This window comes from Agrilus planipennis, unplaced genomic scaffold (assembly GCF_000699045.2).
Source record: "Agrilus planipennis isolate EAB-ADULT unplaced genomic scaffold, Apla_2.0 scaffold162, whole genome shotgun sequence".
Classification (NCBI taxonomy): Eukaryota; Metazoa; Arthropoda; class Insecta; order Coleoptera; family Buprestidae; genus Agrilus; species Agrilus planipennis.
In genome coordinates this window covers 108,239-136,181 of record NW_020438904.1, presented here as the reverse complement: position 1 = coordinate 136,181, position 27,943 = coordinate 108,239, and the positions used below count along the sequence as shown (strand labels likewise).

Below are 27,943 nucleotides of genomic sequence, written 5' to 3'. Positions count from 1 at the left end.
CATAGATTNATATTAAAAATTTTTATTAAACATAATTTTTATTATCTAGTTATTTAATTCAATTCCTAGATTGAAATTTTGCTAAAGTAACTGTTCTGAGATCCATTTTTTTAATAGACGAAGCGTTGATACCTTTCGATTTGTCAACATGGAGAAGAAGCTATTGTAAAAATGTTTTATTTATTATCAAATAAAATTTATCACCATAAATATATATTACATAAATAGTTATAATTTACAAACATTTCAGTAACTATAAAATTTACATTGTACATTATATACATAAACTGGCTACAAATAAAACGCCTATTTACAATCACAAAGTTGGGTTTAGTTCTACATAAACGTTTTCTGTTACATTATTTTATTTCTACGGCAATAACAGATTGACTAATTTAATTAACTGTTGATGAATGTCAAACTCGACTTAAGTACGAATAATGTTTAATACTTTTTAATTAGCAGTGACAAGCTGCATAATAATACTAATACATACTTTTAGTAGTTTCATTTTGTAAATTTTAGATTAGGACTAGGAAGACTGAAAATAGTCCACACAACAGTGAATTTGATAAGTTTTACAAAAAATTTTTGTTTTTATTCATTACCTTTATACAAAAAATTTACAAGTTTGACCATCAAAATATTTGTTTAACCATGGGACTAATCCTTAATATTGTATTAGAATAGTAAAAGGAAAAAAATAATAAACACTTTTTTAGAAAATTTGATTAATATCACTGTCATGTGGTTGTTTTCACTCTCTTGTAGTCCTTCGAAACGGGCATTTCATCTCGGAATTCTTGGTAAGTATGCTTGGATTCAGTTTCTGCATTTCTTTTCCCCAATACGAAGTTAAAAGATAATTAGAACAATAGACGAAATGTCAGATATACTACACAAATTTTACTAAGGTAAACATTTTCACAAGTTATTGCTTACCTGCTTAAAAACTATACCAAATATCAACATTTTATGAGATGAAATTGCTGTAAAAATAAACTAATGAGATTTTCATTTCGGTTACATGTGATGTTTGCAATCTCATTGATTTGCTAGAGATTGCAATGCCATTTTTGTTTTCCGTTAAAATAAAAGGAACAATAGCCGCAGCCGGCATAGTTTTTTCTTATTTTCTATTCGATATATTATATATCTGTTATTGTGTCTTTACTCTTTGATACGTCGTTGAAAATGTTGAAAAAGTACAATAATCAATTTTAATTTTTGTCGTGAATGCCAAAAATTTTGAATTTAACTATTGTTTAAGTTTAAAGATTTAAACAATCGATAAGAGGTGGGAATAGCTGTAGTGGTAGAGATGACTTTGTAGAACAAAGTGTTTTAGGTGGAAACGTAGTTAAAAAAATTATGGAGTAATTTTTGCTTTGTTTTGCTGCTCCTATGAGAAAGTTAGAATTTAGTTAATTTATTTTACGCCTCTTTCTCCCATTCTTAATAATGGTCTTATTATCTAAACCAGGAGTAGTCAACTTAAATGATCATTTTTGGAAATAAATAACGACTCCGCGGGCCGCATATAAAATTATAGATCTCCATATCCACTGTAGGCATTTTTTTGAAATCATAACTGTAATGTCATTAATAAAATAGGCAATATTTGTCATATATTCACAAAAATATTGTTTTTTTCTCATAATTTCGGCAGTTAATTTTTAAATATGGATATACGAGTAATGTTTTTTTTTTTCGATACATTGGTTTTCCTTAGTTTGGCAATTATAAAATAAACATATTTTATAAAACTATGATGAATCGGGTTAGTCACCCCTGATCTAAACAATCAGAATGTAAACTCCATATAACAAGCACATATTCAATGAGTAACTCCCCAATGCGTAGAAATTACATGTGCTTAGTTGGTTTACTTTATTACCCATACAATGATATACGCAATAGCGAAAAAAATTGTCCGGTTGAAAACGATACCTAAGTTGCCGAAATTAATAAGAACAGTTCTATCGATTGGTTTTATTGTCTAGCATTTGTTATTAATTGCTTACCTACACTTGTGAGTGTTATAACTATATTTGTAAATATTTTGACACATGTGATCAAGTAGATATTTAAGATTATTTATCTGTAAGAGAAACTTATGTTATATTTTCTATCTTCCATTTAACGAAAACTCTCAATAACGTAATAAAATACTCAGTTCATTAAATTTCGTTATATGAGTTTACACTGTACTTTAACCTTTACGAAAATCTTAAAATGTGAAATGTAGTTAATTCTGTGTTACATAAAAAATAATTTTAGAAACAAAAAGTAAAGATCCACCAACAGTTCGAGACAGTTTGATTATTTATTCTTGTGACATTTTGATCGATAACAGCGAGTGCAGTCCATCAAATTTGCCAACAAGGAATGAGTTCGATTAAGTATAAAGTAAATACGAAGGGACAATATATTTAGCGACATTATATAAACTTGTGGCATACCAATGAATCCCAGGCGTGGGTAGGGTTGTTTTTGTAACTGTTGCGGAAGTGTCTTTCCATCCTTCGATCGGTTTTGCTAATAAACTCCATATCCTTGCGAAGCCATCTTTTGCATTTAAAGCTAATCGGAAAGGTAAAAATGCCCAATGGGCTATCGATTGACTATCTATAACTGCGTAACAGGATGCGACAACATCATTTACTATAATGGTACCGGTGGTTGTTAGAGGGGCGAAAACTCCCCGTTTAATTATCGGCCTGATACTCACAATTTTTTCATTAATTAAAGAGTTTTTTTCGTTTATTACTATAAGTTTATCACCAACACGTAATCTTTCCGCAAACACTATCCTCGTGTCGTTGGAGAACGTCGTTAAAAGCAAATGTGACGGTGTCACTGTTAGAGTCCGACCGGAAACAGTCTTTATTTGTAGAAAAGGTCGCCTCTGCATCGGATCCCAATCCAAAAACATTAGCACCTCACTGAACACAAATCGGTTTGTATTAGAATCCCACGATAACACCGATTCCCCTATTCGAAGTTCTGATAGCTTACGACGTCTTCCGTTCGTTGTTATCACTGATGTATCTCCAGAGAAACAACCTCCATATTTGGCAGCTTGAGAAGATTCTAGAAAAAGAAAACTTCATTTGTTTGATATATTTAAATTGAATTATTATTATTAATCAGAACTTAGAAGTGTTAAATCGTTTACGAATTTATCATGCATTCCACGTGTGTTAATATATACCTGTGGATTGAATACATATGTATATTGAAACACATATGTATGTCTTGAACATGGGTATATGTATGTATGTATATAGATTAGGTGGTTGCAGAGAAATTTCTCCTGCTGTGCATCCAGTGTCCAGTTCGGTTATCGGGATACCTGTTACAGCCGCTTATCTCGTGCACCGGTCACAAGTATTTAATTTCCAAACGGCACCCGATCCATTAACACGTTCTACGCTATCAAGCGACCAGAGCAAACAGTCATTTGTTAACGTCGGCTTTCCAAGCCTCCGATGATGCTTATAAAGTTTGTGCCGGACATTAAAGGCGAAACGCGAGTGAAATTAACAACGATTCAAAGATTAGGCCGCCGGGTCTCGTCACACTTTTAATGGTTCTTATCCTTATACTCAGGTGCTTATCCCCCAATCCTTTTAGTCTCGAATCAGCGCCAGCACGTCAACAGTCCCAAATCCGCACTTTTTACTAAATCGTTCCTTAATTCTTATGGGCATTATTCAGTTACCGACAGATTTTTATATTATTATAAGCATCATTAACGTACTTGCAACATACATACAGAATACCTCCAGAATTTTTCAGTCGAAATTATAATTAATTTTAATTAAGGGAATTTAAACATATGTACATGACGAACCCAAATTATTTTCTAAAAATTGTAAATACAAAAAGTAGGTACTATCAAAATAGGTATGCATCAGTTATATGTATAATGGAAAATATACCTATTTGTTTTTCTTTGCTAATGTCTCAAAACGAAGCCGAAACGGTGGTTTTTGTTGTGTTTTCTACTGAAACTAAATCTAATTAAATTTAAAAGAAACGAAACGTTTGACTGTTGCCGAAAGAGGCTAAAGTCATAACCGGAATCCCCTCTTTTTATGCCGCTTTGAAAGCTCAAAACCGAATCATAGGGAAAAGCTAATCATCCGTTAAATTTTCTAATTGGCCTAAAATGTTGATCTTGTGGAGTCAACACTGCGTGAATTTCGAATTGTTTACACCTGACCGATTCATAAGAATTTTCGTAGAAATGGATTATAGGAAACCAATATATTTTTAATCCTAAAGTAGCAACGTTAAGTCGTAAAGTGTACGTATTTTGCCCTTTTTCGATGCTTGTTTTAACCTGTCTAATGCGATTACACACAGACCCAACGTGCTTTGAACCATCCTCGACAATCTTTTACAAATCCTCAAATCTTAATGGGTATGCCAATCCAATAGACTTACAAATAAACAAAACTTTTACTTTGCTCAGGTAAATTGAAGTATTAAAGGTAAACTCAAATGGAGGGTTTTGAAAATAAAAAAATTAAACCCGCGTATTTCCTAATTCTTTTTATACTTTCTTAATGTTAAAACTACCTATTTATAGATAATAATTTACACTTACAGTTGAATTGACAAGGAAAGTGATATTTAAAGAGAGCTACTATAAATTCTGTATTTTAACAATTACGATCTATTGAAAATTGTTAATCTGAACTGCATGGACATGCCATATTTTTAAATCATTAATTTGCAATAATAAAATTTTATGTTAAGTATATAAAGATTTTAAGCACCTATACATAGTGATAATTTAAAAGCTATAGGTACATAGAAATAAAATAGAAATTAAAACTAAAAAAGTAATTAACTTTTATATGTATAACAATCTAATAATAATAGGAACTAGTGGTCGCCTAGTAGTGAAAATTCGACGGCAATTATTAAGTTTTCAACTTTGAAAGTTATTGAGGTTCTTTTGTCAAAGAGTATAGAGGTACCTCTATAATCATCAACTCGACTTTTCGCTCATTTTTTGCAGTGTATGAACAATGCATGTTTTGTTTTGCTTAATTTAATATACCTATCTGTAACGCATATTATACGTAAATTTTATTTTTCTGCACTCCTCTATATATGAACTTTAATTATGCCAAATTTCACATTCCATACAAATTTTTTTTCACGTGTATTTACAGATATTATAAATATGTTGGATTAGATCCTTGATGATAATTAAATTTAAAATACGATCAAAGTATTAAGGGTCAATAAAGAACTCAGTTAAGACGAATTATTATTCGCAACGTTTCGTATCCTATATTGACACTTCATCAGGCGCTCATAATATTCTCTCTCAACTTAGTCAAATTAATTATAAATATCTTGTCAGATTTATCAGTCCTCATTACAGTAATAAATAAACCAATCGTTATTTGCTGCTGTAGAAAACTGATTGATTTATTTATTACTGTAATATGGACTGATAAATCTGACAAGATATTTATAATTAATTAAATATAGGATACGAAACGTTGCGAATAATAATTCGTCTTAACTGAGTTTTTGTTGACTCTTAATCCTCTGATCATACTTTAAATTCAGTAAGGATCTGATTCAACATATCCTAGATTATTTTAAATTTTTCTCAGATTATTATTTTTCGCCAGGGTCAGACATTTTTGGATTTTATTTTATTTTGAAAATTTGTACCTACTATTGAAATACTTTTTCTTTTTTTTTTATTTGAATTCAATGTATAAAAGCAGACGCAAAAAATATAAAATTCCCTTTCAATCCCACGATCGTAACATCTCATCGTCACAATCCTTGCGTGTATCATCAATGAAATGTATCTAATCGTGTGTGTCGTAGGAGCCCATTCAAAAGCAGATATTCCCAAAGGGCCAGCGTGCAACGGCAAATAATTTACCACAAACAGGACAGGCGATTACCGGCCAAAGTTACATTAAAAGGATCATGAAAGCCATAAAATGCAGCCTTTTGCTCTCCATTACGACATCGGCAACATCCGCTTACGAGGAAGACGACGATGAAGAGATGATGATAATGATGATGTAGAGGAAGAAGTACGTCGCGACGCTGTCGACGGACGCGACGCCGTACGGCGTCATGATGGGTCGGTCGGCCGTCGACGCAAGTAATGTTCTATATCTAAACGATCCATTTGCACACACTAACACAACTACTCAGCCGAAACCGGATGAATGGATAACTGTTTCCATATATGAAGAAAAGGTATAGGACTATAACGATTCCTCTCTGTTTAAGTGGACTATTAAGGATAAATTGATGTTCCTTTCTTAAGATACGAAAGGGAAAATATTTCAAAATTAACCTAAAAGAATTAGTTAGATAATATACCTATAAATAAATGAGAGTGTATCGATTATGAGAGGGGGTCACTTGGCGTATAAGAGGTTTATCATTAAAACACCTGTTTTCCCTCTATTATTGAAGTTAAACTTCTTTATCGACGATAGGAAGGGAATTTACCAAGCTATAAAACCGAAAAGTGTAACGTCACGCGTCACGTCACGCACCGCGTCTGACCTCTGGTAGATATGTCCAAAAGGAGTCATTTTAACATGCTTCAGATCATGGACGTTTACTAATGGACATGCCTTAGCAGTCAGAGTTGTGAAACAACAAAAGAAGGAGTTAGAAGGAAGTTTCGGACAATATCTATCTCCCTCACAATAATGCGTAAGCGTGTCATGAAAGTGATAGCACTAGTCCAAAACCATAACCTATCTCCCTCACTTTTCAAACCAAGAAATTATTACAACGACATACGGCGTTAATATACGTCTATGCTTCAGATGCTAACCTGTTAGTAGCAACCGATAATCTGAAAATTGTCATGCCATTTCGACAAATTGTCAGCAGGTCGCACTTACGATGTACTGTGTATGTATTGCATCTGCGTTTGGGTCTGTTTTGATTTTAATTCCTCTGCAGTTTCGTATGGTGCAAGCGTAAAAGTTTTTAACAAAACTAAACCTATATTCTGCATTCGTCCGCTCGAAATAAAGATGTATTTTTCTGGTGTTTAGAAATTAGTTAATGCAATAGTTTAAGCCAATTTTGTTTAAATACTACTACAATATACAATCTAAAGAAGTTTCACTTCTTACGCGTGTGCACTAATACACGCTCGCCCCTTGTTTTGTATATTCCGCACAGTCATTGTCAAATCAACATATGCTGAAAGACTTAAACTAACGACAAACGAACAACAATAAATATAAAACACAACTTATTAGGTAGGGGTCGCGAGTCACTGAGGAAGATTAAGTTAATTGGTCGTACCTTTACTCTTTCTTGACTTCTAGGAGAAAAGTGTCCGCTGGTGATCTGGTGGTTCGCTCTCTACGGGGAGATTTTGGTACAGGGTTGCGATTGTCAACCCAACGNTTTTTTTGGTAAAGTTAATATTTTCCGAGTTATGAATTTTTGAAAGTCTGAATATACATGAAAATCGCTATTATCGATACTGCAAAAAGTTATTAAAATTATAGAACCTTACCATTTTAATTTATTTATAACTGCGCCTTTAATGCCTTTATCTTGTACTGTTGCAATCGACTTTTCTTTCATGCAGTTCACAGAATTTTTTTGTTACCTACTTGAGATATACACAGTATCATGAGACAAACCCACGACATAAATTCACAGACAATACATTGAATAAGTTTCTCGTCTTATCAATCGTTAAAATCTCTAGTCATAAAACTGTTACTGGTATTCGATTTGAAAATACGGTAGTATCGTACCTGCCAATTCATTCATAAACGTTATGGAATAAACCAGTCTGTTATATATATATGTATGTAGGTAGACCCGAATTTGTGTGCTATCAACAAATAAGAACAAAAGCGTCAAATACAAATACAGTAATAAAACAGGCCCACAGGTAGGTAGATAGAGAGATAGGCGTAATGGCAGTTAAACACGTACCTATTAGCCATTATTAGATGTAATAGGGTATACGAATCGTGACAAGGGTGTTTCCTATTTGATAAACTGATATTTTTGAAGCAATAAAATAAGTAATGGGTAAACAATAAAATCCATAAGGTGTTGTTAATTCATTCATCCATTTATTCATTCATATGACATTTTTAAATAACGCATAATAATAAAAAAAGAATACGACTTATTAATAAAATTTAAAATTAATTATGACTATCCATGTATAAATTTTCACTATTTAAAAAAATCATTTTCTTTAGTAAAAAATAAACTTTTGATCATTGATTTTTTTGCAAAGATTTTAGTTGGTCAACATAATAAGTTACTGATATGAATTTTGATTAATCTTTTCTATTTGCTAAACCAAAAAAGGAATAATTATTAGTGAGTTGTTAGCAGCGGGTTTTAAGAGAAAGGTGTGATATTATTACGCATTTATTGTAATTGAGATATGTGTAATATATTAAAATAGTGATTAAACAATTACCTGACTTAACTGAGCAATGAATATGAGCTCGACTTTCGTAATAGACCCAGTCGAAGCCTGCTTCGACCGCGAGTCTCGCGAGCATGCCGTATTTCGATCTGTCGCGGTCAGATGTCGTTACGTCTACCGCTCGTCCTTCGTAGTGCAACGAATCGCTCGTGTGATGATCTTCTTCATCCCAGCCTTCAGTAACCCTCAATTTCACTCCTGGCCACATGTTCATGACACTTATCGCCAAGGTATTTAATTTCTCTTTGCACCTCTGAAAACAAAAGTTAAATTGTAAAATAAATTTATTTTAGGGACAAATAACTGCTTGCGTCTTTAAAAAACTTTTTTTAAAAGATCGCGAAGAAACTCGCAAAACTAAATATAGAAAAACAGTAAAATATTGTTTTTAATCTGCACTTACAAGCTAACCCTACCTCTTTTGACTTACCTATTCAATTTAAGTTTTTTTAAAAAAATGTAAATGTATTGTATTACATAATTGCATATGTTCAATTGTTTGGACCGTAATACCATAGATATCAATAAATAAAAACAAATAAAAAACGGAACTAGAGAAGGTTATTAATATGACAAATTAATTTAAATTAATGCGGTGGTTATTTTATTGAAATAAGATAATTTAACAAATTTACTTACCTAAATGCCTATTCGATTAAGAAATCTTACTTATCTGTAATAATTGTGATTGGAGATATAAATGTGTTTCAATATTAATTTGTCGCACATGAAAATAAATTTAGTTTTGTCATTTATTGCTTATTACAACAGGAAATCGTTTTAAGAAATGCCATGTTATATATTGATTATTGCCGTTAATAATGTCCTTTAATGCATTTCGTGTCATTCTTAATTTATAGCAGAATAATACACGCACAAAAATTTTAGATTAACGTAATATAAAAATACATAAATAAATCAATAGTTCTCAAATTATAATCTATTCATAGTGTAAATGATATTAGTTTTTAAGATACTGAATAGCCTGGTTTTTTCATCACCTTATGCCTCTGAATTTTACTTAAGGCTGTTTGGGAGGTATGTCAAAATGCTACGAGACAAATAAAAATTTGGAAGAACGTTCCTCATTCAATTCTAAAACTCCTGTAAAAATTACAAATCGATTCACTAAACCGTTAAAAAGTTATTGAAATTTTAAAAAATTGTAATTTTACACGTCATTTTATGGAGATTCGTTAACCGAACAGATTAAATTTATTTTTATTAACAGAAAAAAAGCTACCAGAAATTTCAAACTTTTATAATAAGTAACTTGAACTCTGGAGAATCACTTTAGCGTAAGGTTATTCAAATTCACTAAATGGTTATCGAGGAAAAAATGAAAAATTAGCTGAAAATCTCGTTTTTACTTGATAATATAATGATAATATTTATAATTGTCTGAAATAAATGCAATTTTAAAGTTTTAATTATTATTTAAACATATTAAAAAGTTTTACGCTCATTATTAATAAAGATTGAAACTAAATATTTTTTTGTTTCGAAGTTGAAATCAAGGCATATTCACTGCCAAAAGTCAGTTAAAAATTTTCCATATTATTCGTTATTTCTTATTTTATTCAAAGTTTTTGGTCAAATTCCAAATTTTCTCTCAAACCATATACTTTTTTTTAGTATAGATAGTATTTATTTACCTCATGATATGCTACAAAACCTAATTAATCACGAATTTCTAATTTAAAATAGAAAAACCATTTTCTCCCTTTTTTTAATTTTTTATACTTGATATGATGGATATAGTAAGAGATGTCATAGTTTTCAATGTCGCAATATGCGATTCATATTGTTAAGTTATTGATAAGAAAATATTTAAGGGTTTGCAGTACGAAACGGAATTTTAGTTACAATTTTTATTTGTTAGTTAATTATCAATTAAAAGGGCACATTAAATTTTTGAAAATTTCCTACAATGATGTTAGATTTATTAGAGTTCTTAGATGCGATTTAATGTGAGCGATTACATTTTTTTCGTTTATAGCTATAACAGCTCTTGTTAACTTTTACTACAAACCAGTACAGAGTGTATAATGATATACATAACTTTATGCTATTTTTGGGGATAAAAGGGTGTTTCAAAAAAAGAATGAGAGTAATTGTCCAGAATTGGAGCTCTAGACCAAAATCATCGATTTCCGGTCATTCTAAATGGGGGAGACAGTCTTTTATAACTTCATAGATAAAAAAAAATTTTTTGAATGATAATTTTTCAAAACTGTCCCAATTCTAGATATTTACCTGCAAGGTTAGGTAGATTTATGCCAGATTAGAGTTAATTTAATGTTCCTGCCTGATTCGTTAGTGTATTTTATTCACAGAAAGCATTAATTTTATACATTTCCTAGTACAATATCGGAATATCATACAATTCCTACAGTTGGGGCTCCAGACCAAAATCCCTCCAAAAATTTTTTCATCGATTTCTACTCATTTCTGAGTGTTTAATGATTATATTTGAGGCGGGAGAGACACAGTTTTTTTTTATTACAGCATACATCATAGGGTATATGGTGTATGTATAGCTATTTTTTCTTTTAATATTAATAAAAGAAATTTATGCAGTGACAATCGTGAGATTAGGAGATTAAAAGCTTGTATAACTTTTAACCCCCCCTTCCGCCCCTNGAGATACGGTTTTCTTTATTACAGCATACGTCATAGGGTATACGGTGTATGTATACCCATTTCTTCTTTTAATATTAATAAAAGAAATTTATGCAGTGACAATCGTGAGATTAGGAGATTAAAAGCTTGTATAACTTTTAACCCCCCCTTCCGCCCCTGATCTCCTTACCCATCCCTTCCCGCACCTATAGTTTAGAACTGTGATTTGAATTTTGCAAAATTATCATTGAAAAAATTATTTTTTATTTATGAAGTCATAAAGTAATAAGAAATTGTCTCTCCAACCTTTTAATATCTAAATCTATTATGTGGAATGACCGGAAATCGATGAAAAAATTTTTGGTGCGATGTTGGCCTGGAGCGCCAATTCTGGATAATTACCACAACACGAACTTAAGAAAAACTAAGTGTCAGTCCATTTCCGGAATGTCACTCAGTTACCTGTACAGATATCTAAACATGTATTTTAGTAGTTCTGTTTTTCAAGCAAATAATTTACTAACAACGGGCATGACGTGAATCGAATGGATGGTTCCAATATTTTGGCGTTTCCCATTTCGACGGCTAGTAATGTGTATGGTGTGAGTGACGTACGTGAAATCAATTTTCACTTTTCTTACGGACTGTTAGGACGAGAAGCTACGGCCGCGCCGTGGGGTGTTCGGTAATCTTGGACGACAATAACCAGATTCGTCACAGGTTGAAAGAAGCGTTTTGAGTCCTACCTGTTAACAGGCCTAAAATAATACGACTAAACCATGAACAAACTTGACTTGTGTACTTACTTAGAATTAGCAATAGCACAGTGCGATATAAGTAGGTACAAAGATACAAGACAATGTTTCGTGGCTATTTTTGACTTTTGTTATTCCTGTCAACGTTATAACCGACAAAGAGGTTCGAAAGAACGTGATGGGGGTGCCACAAAATATCCGAAACATACCTTTATCTACACACCTAGGCGTTTGTTCACAAAAATAACTTAAAACTAAAATCACCTTTAGAATGAAAAATACTTTTCAAATACAATATGCAAAACAAGCCTTTTCTGAATATTTTGAAATAAAATACACAATTTTATTGTCTTTATTAATAAAATTGTTCTACTGTAAAAAGTCGTTATATTTGATTTCAAAGGTGACGATGTTCATAATATGAATATAGACCTTTTGGAAGCTTTTCCTTATTTTTATTAACAAAAATAAGCCTTTCAAAAATTGACTTGTTAAAAAATTTTAAGCTTCTTAATATTACCTAAGTACTTGATATCAATCCAAGCGAATTATTTATGCAATTATGAAATATTTGAGAATAAAAATATATTCATAATGAAATGCAATTTTCTTTTAAACTAGGTTGGTCTTATTTCGGTATAAAAGGGCACCATGAAAGTACAACTCATTTCATTATCGAAGTTGATATTTTATCTTTATTAAAATGAATTGGAATGCTTTATTCCTAGTATTGACACTAAAATTAAACATTTCGTGTGTTTTGCGTACATTCTGAGTCACATTGAAGAGTTAAATTCGACACTGTCAGTAAAGAAAATCACAATTTAGCAAAAAAATAACTTGAAGATATAAAATGATTAACAAAGAAATCAAGTTTTTAGTCTTGAATAAATCTTATCGACTTAAAGAACTTGATTTTCCAAATAAGCAAGTAATGTGAAATGTATTAGCTACTTGGCTTGATTTTTATTTGATTTCACGTCAAGACGAGGTAAATATCAAGTCAAGCCGTGAATTCCGGATGTTACCGGAAATGTATAAAACCTAGGAATTCCTAAGAAATGTTTACAATTCCGAGGCTATTTATGAAATATATAAAATATTTTTTCAAAGATTTTTTAATACCTACATATGTATACATTTCCTAGGAATTGTATGAAATTCCGATATTGAACTAGGAAATGTAAAAAACTAGTGCTTCCTGTGAATAAAATAAATAATTAAAAAAACTGAGAACGCTGCCCTCGTTCCGCTATCCCCGCGTACCCATTGACATCTTGAATGTAATATATTTCCGATTGCTATTTAGGAAATGTATAGATTTCCTAGGAAATGTGTCTAATATAGTTTACTTCACACATTTCCGGGCAATTTTAGGAATTATACGCATTTCCTAGGAATTGTATATAATGACGGATTACACATTTTTCCCTTAACATATATAAACACTATATGTCAGTATTAAATATAAAGGGCTAGTATTTAAACATAACGGTCAGCTAGTATGTTAATGTATGATTAATGTTTAAATTCATGTGGTCTAACTAACTAACCACAATAAACTATGTGTACTAAACTAACTTAACCTAACCTATCTAACTGAACATAAGCTAATTTAATTAGTAGTTAACTAAAATAGTGACTAATTAATTTATGTATTGATTAAAATAATTCGAAGAGGTCTGTAATTGTAAGTAATCATTTAATTTGGCGCCTCTATTTCGATATAGAGGTAAAAAAACTGTATAAATACAGCGAATCGTTAATACGATGAAAGCGTTTTCAAACAAATAATAAATGTTTTATAAATAATTGGGTAATAAGGAAAACGAACTAAAGTCAAGTAATTTCTACATTTTAAGCAATTTTTATTGTTAATAGGAATTTGTTATATATGAAGTCCAGACTGTATTTAGGACAGACGAAATAATTATTTGTTAAGTAATTAATTTAATTTCTACAATATACATTCGGATGATCTCATCTCACTATCCCTTCAATGAAGTGCCTTTTGAGTTCCAAGTCCGGAGGGCCTTCTCTCTTCAGGTTGTATACTGTTTATGTGTTTTAGTCCAGACAATACGGACGGGTGAGTAAGAAAAATTATTTGGATTAAATTTTTTTATGCAATTTTGTTCGGAAGACCTGTCGGATATTGTTTAAACAAATGCCAAAAAAACTTTTTCTGGTCACCTATATTGTTTGGTTTAATCTTGATAAAAAAAGTTTTTTTGGTAAAGTTAATATTTTCCGAGTTATGAATTTTTGAAAGTCTGAATATACATGAAAATCGCTATTATCGATACTGCAAAAAGTTATTAAAATTATAGAACCTTACCATTTTAATTTATTTATAACTGCGCCTTTAATGCCTTTATCTTGTACTGTTGCAATCGACTTTTCTTTCATGCAGTTCACAGAATTTTTTTGTTACCTACTTGAGATATACACAGTATCATGAGACAAACCTACGACACAAATTCACAGACAATACATTGAATAAGTTTCTCGTCTTATCAATCGTTAAAATCTCTAGTCATAAAACTGTTACTGGTATTCGATTTGAAAATACGGTAGTATCGTACCTGCCAATTCATTCATAAACGTTATGGAATAAACCAGTCTGTTATATATATATGTATGTAGGTAGACCCGAATTTGTGTGCTATCAACAAATAAGAACAAAAGCGTCAAATACAAATACAGTAATAAAACAGGCCCACAGGTAGGTAGATAGAGAGATAGGCGTAATGGCAGTTAAACACGTACCTATTAGCCATTATTAGATGTAATAGGGTATACGAATCGTGACAAGGGTGTTTCCTATTTGATAAACTGATATTTTTGAAGCAATAAAATAAGTAATGGGTAAACAATAAAATCCATAAGGTGTTGTTAATTCATTCATCCATTTATTCATTCATTCACTCATTCACTCATTCATTCATTCGTTCGTTCGTTTTGTCGTTGGAATTACTGTATGTTGGCAATATAAGGGTACCGATGGAAAAGGAATACAGAATGATCGTCGACGAGAGCCAGGCACAGGTATCGTAGAAGTGGACGGTCCCTCTGTGACAGGATGGAAAATGTAAATTTTACAAGCGCTTGTTGGAACACAAAGAGCTATGGTTATTGCGTGTTTGTTTTGGCGTTTCAAAATAACGGCCAGTAAACTTTATTGCCTGTTAATGGAATGGACAAATTGCAAGGAATATTCATTAAACTAAGAGGCAAAGACGGTTAGGTACGCGGTGAGACGTGCTTGTGATGCCACGTGATGACGTGAAACAAATGTCGATTGTACTTAGTAACTAATTTTAAGTATCTGCCCATAGTTTATAAACTTGAGCGCAATGAAACAGAAAAACAACTTGCTAATTTAAAATAAACGGTAATGTTTAATTGGCTAGTTGACTAAATTTGAAAGATTGGTTAAGACGGTACATTAACATCTATTTTATTCAAAAAATGTGTATTTTTACAAAAAATCTAACATTTACCTTACGTATTTTCTGTTTTCCAAAACCGATTTAAATTTACCTCGAAAACACTCAAACTGTCATGGCGTCTTAAATGACGTCACGTCGTGCTAAACAAATCGTGTCATGTACCTATAACAGTTGTTAGTTTTCTTTAATTAAAAATGAATTCCTCGTTTATTATTAGTACTGTGTAGTGCTAAAGTGTAAAAACACAACTATAAAAACACCAAAAAATGATTTATACATATATATGTTCCCAATAATGAACAAATACCAAAAAAGTGGCTAAAGCTTGCAAGTAGGGATGATAGTTTATCGAAAGATTTAAGAATGTGAAGATCATTTTAAAATAAGTACCTTCATACACATATATTTCACACAACACAATTATTTCTAAATCTAATAAAAATCTGATGAATTTTGTAAAATGACAATTTTTCAAGTATATTAATAAAATGATATGTATTAGTTGTATTTTTCCAGTTGCCGAATGATATGATTAATTATATTCTGTACCGTATAATGAGAAAATTACCACAAAAAATCTACCAAGCATAAACCCTGGTTCCGTGCTCGTCTTCCAAGATATAATTATAACAACTGCATTAAGTTTACATAAATTGCTCAAAACAAAAAATATGTCGAGTAACTTGTTCTAATCAAGGAAAATATCAACAACCACAATAGTGTTTTGCACGGCGTGACGTCAATTTCTGATTGGTGTTCACTGTCACGTAATTATAACCTTATTTTACCGGTTTTATTGTCTAAAAATATTTTACATCTTTACTTTTTATAATAAATAATTCATTTTTTGTTATCTCCATATCGCGATTAATCATTAGAAACTCTAATCCATCCTATTTGCTCTTAGTAGACACAAGCCTATTTCTATTTCATATTTTAAGCGTCTTTTTCTAAACATTAATTTCTGCTTCCTGTTAGTCTGCGTGAATAACTTCCAAAATTTCTTTCTATTTAGAAAATACTAAATGGAAAGCTTCTATTGAATTTAATACGATATGAGTTTGGACGCACAGCTATAGATATGTACTATATTTTGTGCAGTAAGACTTTTTATGAAAACGATTAAATTATTACATTTTTCTGGCATCTAAAATAAAGAATTGTTTCACTCACTTTAACAACTATTTTTCTCATAGGTAGGTATCCGATTTCTAGACGATCTCTTTTTGAAAAGACATACATGAAAGCCAAAACATTTGTAACAGTTTTTTACACAGTGTTCTGTAAGGGATTGTTGATGGCGAGAAGGTTATAAGGGCGATCGGGGGTTCATCCTATAGGTGTCTAAACCTTGATTCGAGAGTAGTAAAATTAAAAAAATCCTGTCATAAAACATTAAACCCATATTAAATTAAAAAAATAATAGTAGCTGCACTCCACTTGAAAAAGGTACTGTGTTAGCGAAACAATTGTAGTGGAAAAAAGAAAAATATCGTGAAAAATTACAAGTTCTATTATTTTTTATAATGAATTTTTACCAAGTAAATGCCGATTCCATCAACATATTAATTAAATGCTGTCTTCCGGGTTACGAGGTTTAAAAAGCTTAAAGTTTAGGTTATAAGCTTGTGAATAAGGTACCTATTTAAGTTTTGGGTTAAGGCTTTTCTTTAATATGTCCCTACAGCCCCTTTTCGTCATCGCCTTCCCCCCCACCCCCCAAAAGGAAGATTTCTGGACCTATCCCTAAGTTCTGTGGAACTGAATAACTAAAAATATTAAATTCTACAAAAAGAACTTTTATAAAAGCCTAAAAGAAAAAGACATTTTGGTATAAAAAAACACTTCTTATATCAAAATGTATCATTACATTACACCTGCTCTTGGTGATGTTAGATAGTATATCTCATGACAATGTAATTTCACAATAAATATATATGTATCTAATTACGTTTAATAAGAAAAATGAATGGGTACAAGTTTAAGATCATCCATTGCATTATTTTTTTACGTTATTGTGTGCACCAGAGTCAGTATTAATTCATTTCAAGTTTAAAAAAGTGTTTTCGATGATTTAAGCTTTCGGAAAGACGCTGGTGGTGATACACATACATAGGTCGGTTGAAAGAAGGCGTATATATTAGAACATAAACCATCTTTATACGTAGTACATAATATCCGTATGTAGATACCCATGTCCATGTACAACTTACCAAACTCTCACACACATCGCAGCACCATAATATCTACATAATGGTCGATCGGCTCTCTGCGGGCGCATCTTGGGAATGACCTAGCCCTGACCTGCACGCTATGCTACTCTCCACCTACTTCTACACGATAACTTGTGCGTGTCTATGTGTCCATACTATGTACAGGGATTTCTGTATTTGTGTGTGTGTGTATGTATGTATGTCTCTATATATATATATATGTGTGTGTAAGTCTGTTGTAGGTAAATACCTACCTGGTGAAGTTCTTCTCTCCGGTGCACGCGATAATAAACCTTTGACTTTTTGTTCTTCGTCAAAAATGAAGAATGCAAAGAATACAAAGGGCATGTGGAAAGTTTATACGGTTTATATCTTCATACTAAGTATTTATGTTTCTATTAAAATTTTTTTGTTTCATTCGGCACAAAATCGTTATCTAATTTCAACATAAAACAGTAATAAAAGGCTGTTTTAGAAAAAAATGACAAATTATTTGTCCATTAAGCTGATACGGGTACATACAGTGTCATGCAAATATTAGCACCCTTTTTATTTTACGTCATTAAAACAGAAAATTAACAATTTGATTGCAAAATTACTTCAGAGTTCATGAAATGTCAAGTGCCACAATTCTTGATAAAATTTCATAACCCTGTGATATCATTTCCGAAAGATTTTGATTAAACTGTTGTTTATATCGACCGATAAATTTGTATTTCGGAATTTTTTCAATAATTTCTATCGTAGAATTAATGTTATTATAAAAGTTAATTTACGGATTTATTACACTGACCTATAAATAATTAGTAGATGGAGAAATGTTATTCATATAACTAGGGACTTTAAGACATTTCCACGGTAAAATAAGGAAACAGCCTGCCAGAAACATACGTATGTCCATGTGTTAACACTTGCTATTATTATGTGAAAGTAAATCTAATTTTGTCATTTATTGCTTATTTCAAAAAAAAGTTGTTTTAATAAAAATGATGTACTGTACTTAACTAGCTACTTTATAGAATTATTGCATATTGAAGAGAAATTTGACGGATATTTTCGATACTAATCGTTTGATGTTTTGATCTTTAAACTATCTCGATAAATATCAGTAAAAAAATAGAATTGTTTTTACGTTTTAAGAACAAACGTCGCAGCATGGAATAGGTAGGTACAATCTGTGTATTTTGAGAGGATTTATCACTTACTTTATTATACTTACTCCTATTTCTGCTTATGTTTCTGAGTATTAGCGTGTCATGCTTGAGGTATCCTACCATCCTAGATATATGGAGTATTTCCTATTGATTTTCATAGTACCCTCTGTTTTCCTACTATTTATAATACTCCTTATTTCTAACCTTATCTATCCACGGTAACGTCATCATTCGCCTGTAACACTACATTTCGAACTCATCTAACCTTTTTTTTCCGCCGAGGCCACTGTCCACGTTTCGCATTTGTACGAAGCCGTGTTCCAAACATATGCCTTTTACAATCATTTTTAGATTTCTAAATTAACCGTTCGCCAACATAAAAGTACAGTCTATTTCAATTTGTTAGAATTGTGACTTTGAAGAAATCTTCCCGAAGATAGAAAGAATACACACTAGGCGTGAGCAAGACAGAAATAGTTGGAACAAGCTTGAATGAGCAGAGCTCTCGATGGACGGTCTTAGGAGATCGGCTAGAATTGTACAGTACTAGACGAAAATGTTTAGCAATTTCTTAAAATAAAAATGTGTATAAATTAATAATAGAAAACAAAGCAAAAGTTTTATAAGTGTGTGAATATTCACTTGTTATTATTTTTGGCTAAATATGCTTTTAAATACAACATATTCTTAAATTTGAATGAGACAGTTTAAATAATTTTGCAAATGGTACTGTACACTTTTGTCTAGTTCTCGCTCGATGATCGGTGGAGAAATGAGCTCCACAGACAAATATGATTGAATTTGGAATTATGCTACGGCGCATCCTAATAAAGGGCATATCTCTAACTTTTTGAACTTCTTTTTGTTAAAGGCTACTCGACCCTGCGTTATCCTTTGTTTTATATCTCTGCTGAATTATCTAACTTCATAGTTACTAAAAAACAGTGACTTCTAATTTTTCTTTTTTTATTATTAACAGAGTACAATTAAATAAAAATTAAAGAGTTGCCTATTTACTTATAAGCGACCGCGCAAAAAACTATTAGCAAGCTAGGTGCATACATACATACATAGGTAATTTTATATTCTGGTTGTAAGTTGAAAAATGATCAGCATTTTATAAATTTTATTTGTTGGCGGTGAGCAAGCTGTCGCAAGGCAGAGATAGCAGATAGTAATCAAAAATGTATTATTCCGTTTATGGTCAAGCAGGCTTGGAATGAGTTATGTTTGCCCAGTCCATACATTGTGTTCTTGGCAAAATGGCTGAAAGCTGCTTGATTTTAATACAGACTAACACGGGCTGTTGCGATCTGTATTCAAAGCACAAGGACAGCGAGAAATATTAAATTCAAAAACGACACGTAATTTCCAACCCGGCCAGACAGAAATAAATTTCCTGTATAACCGATTTTTTACCCGTATGTGAATAGTTTTCTAACAAAACCAATGCGTAAGTATACTGAATGTATGTATAAGTAGAGGTATATAAACGCTTATTTTTATTACGTGTTCAAATATTAATGCAAAAAAATAGGAAATTATTGAATATTTCTCTCCAAAGTATTAGATTTAACTTTAATTAAATTAAATCTTCATTTAATTTTAAAATAATGATTTTGGATAACAAGGTACTTAAGGCTAAATATAAGTGGCAATTTTAATTTTGTTCGGTGAACGGTAAGTAATTGAATTAAATATTACCTATTAATACAAAATAAAAAATTGTATCTAGCGGATAACCTGGAAATTTTGTAAGGAAAAGTAGATACCAGCTTCCGGACCGCTCATTGCACGTAATAGTGCTCTCGAAAGCCCTGAAGAAAAAGAACCCCTTACTTCAAATCTATAATAAGTTCAAATTGAACTATGTATGTGGTTTATGTTAAGTTGACTTATTTTAAAACTGTTCATTCATAGAAGAACAATTATTTATTTAAGTTATAATTTTTTTGTTATAAAAAGTATTTTTGGTTTAGCACCCTCATTTTTTCGTCGTGATTTCATAATAACTGTCGTGTAAGAATTCACGAATATAGTTAATGATTTGGCAACGTAATGCGAATTATGTCATAGTAATCGTAGAATCATAAATTACAAGTAATTTTATTAGTAAAAATAAAATGTGCCCGAAAGTTTTATTTAAAAGTTATTTGAGTAAGTGGATGTAACAGGCACTTTTCTATTGTTTATGTGACCGAACCTTGTTCGTTTATTCATTTTTAAGAGGAATCTCTTTGAAAGTAATCGGACGTATGTAAGTTGAATGAAGGAGAGCAAGAATAGGACGAGATTTGATTTTTGTACTCAACATTCCAAAAGAAGTTAAATGGCCATAGCGGTCTCCTTTGGGACTTGTATGTGTATTCATTTAAAAGTTTTAAAAGCAATATATTTAAAATGGGCTAATGGAAACATGTATACACAAGCAACACCAATGTTTGCCTGTTCGTCTTCGCATCGTTTTGACAGAGGTATTGTTACCGGGCCACCCCGGGGACCGCTTTCAAACCTCTGCGGCTTCGTTTACTGTCAAACACTGTAAAGTATGGTTGTCTTCCGGTGACTGAAGTAAACACTTTGTCCTTACCGATATATCTACAAACGCTCCCTTCCACGTTTTCATCTATCTTATTATTTTAGTTATACTTTTATCTGTAGCTACAGATAATAAATAAACCACAAGCACATAAAGGTTTTTGCCGAAATCTATTTCGTTTTTATGGGATCCACACCACGAGTTTTAAATTGAAGAATACATTTTACAACCCAACTTAACCTTTCCATAGTAAATATCAAAATGGTTGTGGATAGTTTCCATCGACTGTTTTTCAATGAGGTTTACTGGTTCTGTCATTCTGTTTGAATATTTTGCCCAACATTTGAAACGTGAGTGTTAGATGTGGAACGAGGTGAAGTTTTACTTTATATGTAAATAAAACTCAGTTATAATTCCTACATATAATTGTACAAGTAATTTTACAATTTTATCACCTTACTAAGGATTCATAAGTACTTTGAAAATTTAAATAGTAATACAATTTTGTGAAAACTAATTGTTCCCTAAACAAAAATTTTCAGTCTCTCAGAGTCTTTCAGCGTCTCTGAGAGCGTCTCTCACAGTCTCTCAGTTATTGCCTAGGTGTTTTTATGGATCTCTCACAGTCCCTGTATGAGAGACTCGAACGATAAAATTGTTAATTGTTAGAAAGACTGGGATCTCTGAAATATGTCTATCGTGACACCTCTTGTTGAGAGATTCGAGTCTCCCGTTCAGAGACTGGATACGAAATGAGGATCTCTCTATAAGCGACTCGGGTCTCTCTGAACGAGACGCTAAACATTTCTTTTGTCTCTCGACAGTCTCTCTCAGCGACACCAGAGAAACTCGATGAGAGACGGAGACTCGAGTATCGCTTTTAGAGACTCTGAGACATTTTTATCTCGGGTTAGTGTTACTCATCTGCACGTCAAAAGCTAAACGAAATGAGTAAATAGATCAACCCCATACGGAAAATGGACAAATTTTAGGGTAACTTATTCAGATAATAAAGGGGGAGGGGCTTACGTTTCTAAGCAGGCCGACAGCTTACTAAATACAGGGGTTAGATATAAAGATCGAATGTGCCTCATTTTTTTAATTGCGTCATAGAGATAGTGCTCAAAAATTTACAGATATATATCTCTCTATATCGATATATTTAATTGAATTCCCGGACACGTGAGTTGGAACAGAAGGGATGGTGGACAGGAGTAAAGTCTTTATCTTTCAGGAGACTATCTCCTTTTTTGGAAGTTTGGCAATTCAACTAGCTATGATATGGTGTGTAAAATTGAAATTTTTTACAGATGTTCCTTTGAATCTTCAACAAAGATCTTTGAGTCACGAATTCTTCCGCCTTCCCGCAGATCTTTCGTCTTCGATTTGTCCTTCAATGACAAGTCGGAGGATCTCGCGGCGCTTTCTTCTCAAATTGTGTACAATGCACTGAAGCTGTCGCTTTTCAATGGTTACTCAGTACTTTTACCCATCTGCCTGTATATTTCTTCATTAATTATTACATCTACCCATGATTTATGCAACATAAGACGGTACAAGTACATCACAAATGCGAATTTCTTTATATCCTGCTTTCGGATCCATACAAAAGGGCTGGGAAGATGTAACACGTAGCTGTAGGCTTAGATGATCTCAATTGGCGAAAATGATTTCCTTGGAGGCGAAAATCCGGCTGGTTTGTTCGATTCCTGAGAGGATTTCATTCTAGGGTCGCTTGCTTCGCTTATAAGGGCTCCGAAATGTTTAATAGATGACACTTGTTCCATCAGCACCTTGTTAATTCGAAGAGGAGTGAAGTGCAAAGAAATTGAGTCACTTTGAATTTCTATAGGGTTAAATTCAATGCATTAATTAAATAATTTTTGAATTAACTTTAACCACTACAGATAACCTCACATTAAGGAGGAGGTGCTGTCACTCCTTTGCCGGGAATCGAATTTGGACAACTGGTTTTACGCACCAGTACTATACCACTAACGTAAGTAAGCTACGAGGAGGTGATAGTACCAATACCGACGATACGTATCTAAGAATATAGGTTGCAGAATCGTCGAACCAATGTATATCATTATTTGTAATGAATCATTTTTAGTTTTTGTAGGGTTAAATTCAAAAACAATTTTCCTCATTAATTTGAGGATATCTGGAGTGGGTAAGGTTGATTCAAAAAATTAATTCATTAATGCATTGTACAGAAATTATTGCAAAACGAATATATTATATTAATATTATACATTCAAAAATATTTCCGGCCATCACATTTCCCGCTCTTTCCATTGCTGAGTTGAAATTCCAATTAAAAAACGATTTCACTTCAGATTACAACAGAGGTCACGATCAAGTTCAAATTCAAAGTCACCAACTAATTTTTCCTACGGCGGCATACAATTTTTACCAAAATAATGAAATATGATCAAAATATTTCATGTTTTTTGCAATAATTGTAAGCCACCCCTTTGTTCCAACCCATGGAGGTATTTTTCTGAAAATGCTTGAACAGTATCTAGTTGATGTAATAACAAAAAAAGGTAAGGCTCTTTCACCTTCGGTATATATCCGCCTGATGGTTAGAAACGTAAGCTACTCTTTTATACGAACAACTTCCCGTATTACATTTGTTCATATTCCAGACGACGTTGGATTCCCAGACACAAAAATCGCATGTAGAGTTAGGTATGTATAAATCATTTGAAGGGGACACTTATACACATGCGTGAGGCAAAAGAAGTAAAAAAACAACCCTACAGTTGTCGGATAACGTTCATTATCCTCATCATCATCATAGCGTCGTCAGTCTGAGGACTGGTTCGACACGCACCTCTACACCTTCCTTTCCTGATGATGTAATATTAGCATTTCCCTTAAATTTAAACATCCCACATTTCCATTTGCTAACTGTAATCTAATCTAGGTCTTCTCCTGTCCCTATTTACTCCTATCTCAGAAGGTGTTTTATCATCTTGTCTTTGCTTTTTCTTGGAGCTCTTTGCTCTCTTTCTCTTTGTAATATTACCTTATTCAACTTATTCCGTCAGGTATTTTGCACCTGTACAGAGCCATACCAGGCTAAAAGCGACTCGCCCCTGCGCTATCCTTTGTTTATTACTGATACAAATACATATATTGTTTAGTACCTAACAAATATTAATGTTTACAGAGAAATTACTACAGTTGTAATGTCTTTATTAATGTTGATCGAGTCTTCAATTGTTCTAAGTTTCTCGCACCTATCCGCGCTTCTCTTTTTCGTTCCGTTTATAATCCTCCTGGACTTTCCCCGTCTCGTAAATGTGACTAACTAGCTTAAACATACGATTTTTAAGCTTTTGTCCTGCATGTTTTAAAATTTCTGCTTGTATCCCATACCTGTTGCCTTACTATTCTTTAAGTTTTTTAATACTAAATCGAATTCTTCTCTCATTATGGGATAACCAAGCTCATCTATCTCCACACTATCTTTCTTCCCTAATATATATCTCCTAACTCATGGGCTACGTATAGATTCTCTAAGTATTCTTTCCACCTATCTGCCTTTTTCTCATTTTTTATCAGAATGACTCCTACCTCGTTTCTTATATTATTACTACTGTACCCTACTTCTCTAAAATTCCATTTAATCATATTATAAGCCTCATCCATTTTACCTACTTCAAACTTTTCTTCTACTTCTTTACATCTCATATCAATCCACTGTTCCTTAGCTGCTCTACACTTCCTAATTATTTCCCACTTTATATATTTTTTGCTCTTCTTCGTCTGTCCGGTTTTTGTATTTCCGCCTTTCTTCTATTAATCCTACAATCTCGTTTGTTATCCAGAGTTTCCTACTTATGTTTTATAGCCTTTCAAACCTTGTATAGCGCACCTACTAAAAGTATTATAAGAAATAAAAAAAAATTATTGCACCTTACTTCCTTTTTCCTGAAAAAGCAAAGTATCAAACGTTATTTGTCTTTCCGCAATTAATTAGAAATTTGTATTTACATACACATCGTGAACAAGCATCTATACATCTAGCTATGTAGGTAGGTATATACTATACATATAACATGTATAATAAAAATATATATAAAAACTAAGTGGTATATCAGTTGTCGCTCATTATGCTGTTCTCGCAGTTGTAACAAGCGTGTAAACAAACGACATCAATTAATGCGAAATTATGAAAGCGCATTGTCAATTAGTTGTGTTTGTTCAGGTGCATTTCGCCATTAGTATGCGGCGGAGACGTCTTATTCACTCAATGATATTTAAATAGTGTAAGTAATGAAGGTGATCGCCATAGGGATAAAGGCCTTAATCATCATGTATCTACACATAGGTATATCTATAGGTACGTACATAAGCGGTGGCTAAACAGGTGTGAAATTTGAGTTAATCAAGAAAACAACCTAATAACATACATGTTCCATTCTAATTAATAAGTATCTATATCAATTAGCATAACCATCTTATATCGTATATTGCAACGCAATTTCCGTTGTTACATATACTGGAGTGTTCTTCTTTTTGTCAGGTGTGACGCAAATAATTTACAGAACATTAACAATTGATTTAATTTAATTGAATTACCTACAGGTATCTTCTTAAAATCTGAGGTTGACTTAATACATTTATCATCACATTAAGAAACATGATTATTTAGGTAAGTGGGTACTTACAATTAATAAATAAATTATAAAATCATTTATTAGACAAACTATTCTTTGAGGAATTGACCGGTTAAATATAATATAGGTATATGTTTAAATTATTAATCGATGTGTCATTAGATGAAAACAATTACCCCTCATCTTCACTAGTAAAACAACATATTTTATGAAAATCTCTAGTGTTACCTCACCATCATCATAAGGTCATCAGTCCTAAGACTGATTGGACACGCACCTTCACTCTTTCATATCCTAAACTAATCTTCGCATTTCCTTAAAGCTAGAACAACCCATATCCTTAACTATTTGCAAACAGTAATCTAATCTAGGTCTACCTCTACCCCTCCTACCCCCCCCTTTTCTGCCTCTAATATGTTTTTGACTAGATCTTCATGCCTGAGAAGGTGTTGTACCAACCTATCTCGCCTATTTTTTATTGACTTCCATAGAGTCCTCTGTTCTCCTATTCTTTCCAATACCTCTTCATTTCTAACCTTTTCTACCCACGTTATCCTCATTATCCGCCTATAACACCACAATTCGAACGCTTCTAACCTTTTCTTTTCCGCCGCTCCCACGGTCCATGTTTCACACCCGTACAACGCCGTGCTCCAAACATACACCTTTAACAACCTTTGCGAGCATAGAAGTGACTTCATTTTATTAAACGCGACTCGATCATGTGCTATCCTCTGCTTTATATCTCCACACTCCTTCCGTACTGACTTATCTGACTTCCTAAATACCTAAAATTAGCCACTTCTTCTAATTTTTCATCTCCTATCTTTATATTCGCTCTTTCCCTACTTTTTCTTCCCTTGCATACCAGTATTTTAGTTTTACTTTTATTTATTTTCATACAGTACTGATCTGTCAGTACCGCTTCCATTTTATGTAAAGCTATCTCTAACTCCTACTTGCTAGATGCTAATACTGCTATATCATCTGCAAATCTAAGCATACTAATCTTTTGCCCCTGTATATCTATCCCTACAGTTGTACTGTCTTTAATGATGTTGATCGCGTCTTCGATGTACAGATTAAAAAGTAGCGGTGACAGTGTACATACCTGTTTGACTCCCTTCCTAATATTTACTTCTCTACTTTGCAGCCCCATTTCTATAACTGCCAGTTGATCTTATAATCAATAAAAAAAGAGAATCTTGAAGAAGTAGCTAATAAATTAACACGTTATTAGCGCCAATGTCAGTATGTCAATGTCACTTGTCACTTTATATGCAACAATAAAAAACCAAAGCATCAACTAGATATTGTATTAACACAGTACCTTTAATTTCGATACAAAATCATATCTGCACATTTCAGCCAGTCTAATCGTGTATTTTGTTAAAACCGAATTATTCAAACTAAATATTTTCAAACTTCCTGTAACTAGAATTTTTTTCTAAATTCAAGTAGGCATTGTTTTGATTGAAGATGACTACATGCCAATATACACGTATGATAATTGCATTAGATACTAAAAGAAACTACCACTTTCTTTGATAAAGCTTTGCTTTATTGTGGTTTAATATTCCGTTTATTTGAATAACTATAAATACCTCAAGCTATATGTAGAAGGTAAATGTACTCTCCAATAAACGTATAGAAGCAGTTTTTCCGGCCGAATTTACATACCTACTCAATTTTCCGTAGATTTGAACGGAGCGGCCGAATTTATATTTTGGCCTCAATGAATTCTTCTACCTGTCGTAATGACCGGCCGAATTTACCACTGCCCGTTTGGAAGTTGTACCTACTAGTTTATTTTTAATTGCCTTTCAATATGAGGTATCCTTTTATTAGTGTGGATTTCTTTTCTGTTAGGCTTGTTTTGATTGTGAAAGGCAAGAAATAATAATACGTCGGGGCGGCCGAATAGGTACGGCACCTTAATGGTCTCAAAGAGGGCGTAAATTTGACTGTAACTTATTATGGTACCGCATTCACCCTCCGACCGTGGCATATTGTTATGTCGGTATGTTAACATGGAATGTACACAATGGATACGGTAATGTACACATATAAAATAAACACGACTGTTTGGTACGCG

General features: G+C 32.4%; 1 protein-coding gene across 3 annotated transcripts; it reads right to left on the bottom strand.

Moving 5' to 3' along the window:
• Positions 1-12: 12 nt before the first annotated feature.
• On the bottom strand, positions 13-27,243 carry LOC108739660 (sonic hedgehog protein). Of its 3 annotated transcripts, none has more exons than XM_018473662.2 (3): positions 27,179-27,243; positions 8,474-8,735; positions 13-3,093 (listed from the first exon to the last, which is right to left on the bottom strand). In XM_018473662.2, exons 1-3 carry the CDS (start codon positions 27,209-27,211, stop codon positions 2,399-2,401), a joined length of 990 nt encoding a protein of 329 aa, XP_018329164.1. In that variant the 5' UTR covers positions 27,212-27,243; the 3' UTR covers positions 13-2,398. The 3 variants fall into 3 exon arrangements, with proteins under 3 accessions (XP_018329164.1, XP_018329163.1, XP_018329165.1); XM_018473661.2 differs by lacking the exon at positions 27,179-27,243 and adding an exon at positions 26,960-27,082; XM_018473663.2 differs by lacking the exon at positions 27,179-27,243 and adding an exon at positions 11,629-12,051 and having other exon boundaries at positions 14-3,093.
• Positions 27,244-27,943: the final 700 nt, after the last annotated feature.

Excerpts from the sequence above, each read along its gene's own strand:
- LOC108739660 (XM_018473661.2), bottom strand. The coding sequence starts at position 27,007 with ATGGGGCTGCAAAGTAGAGAAGTAAATATTAGGAAGGGAGTCAAACAG. Across the intron at positions 8,736-26,959 it reads TTAGGAAGGGAGTCAAACAG|AGGTGCAAAGAGAAATTAAA; the intron begins GTATGTACACTG and ends TTTTGTTTTCAG. Across the intron at positions 3,094-8,473 it reads TCATTGCTCAGTTAAGTCAG|AATCTTCTCAAGCTGCCAAA; the intron begins GTAATTGTTTAA and ends TTCTTTTTCTAG.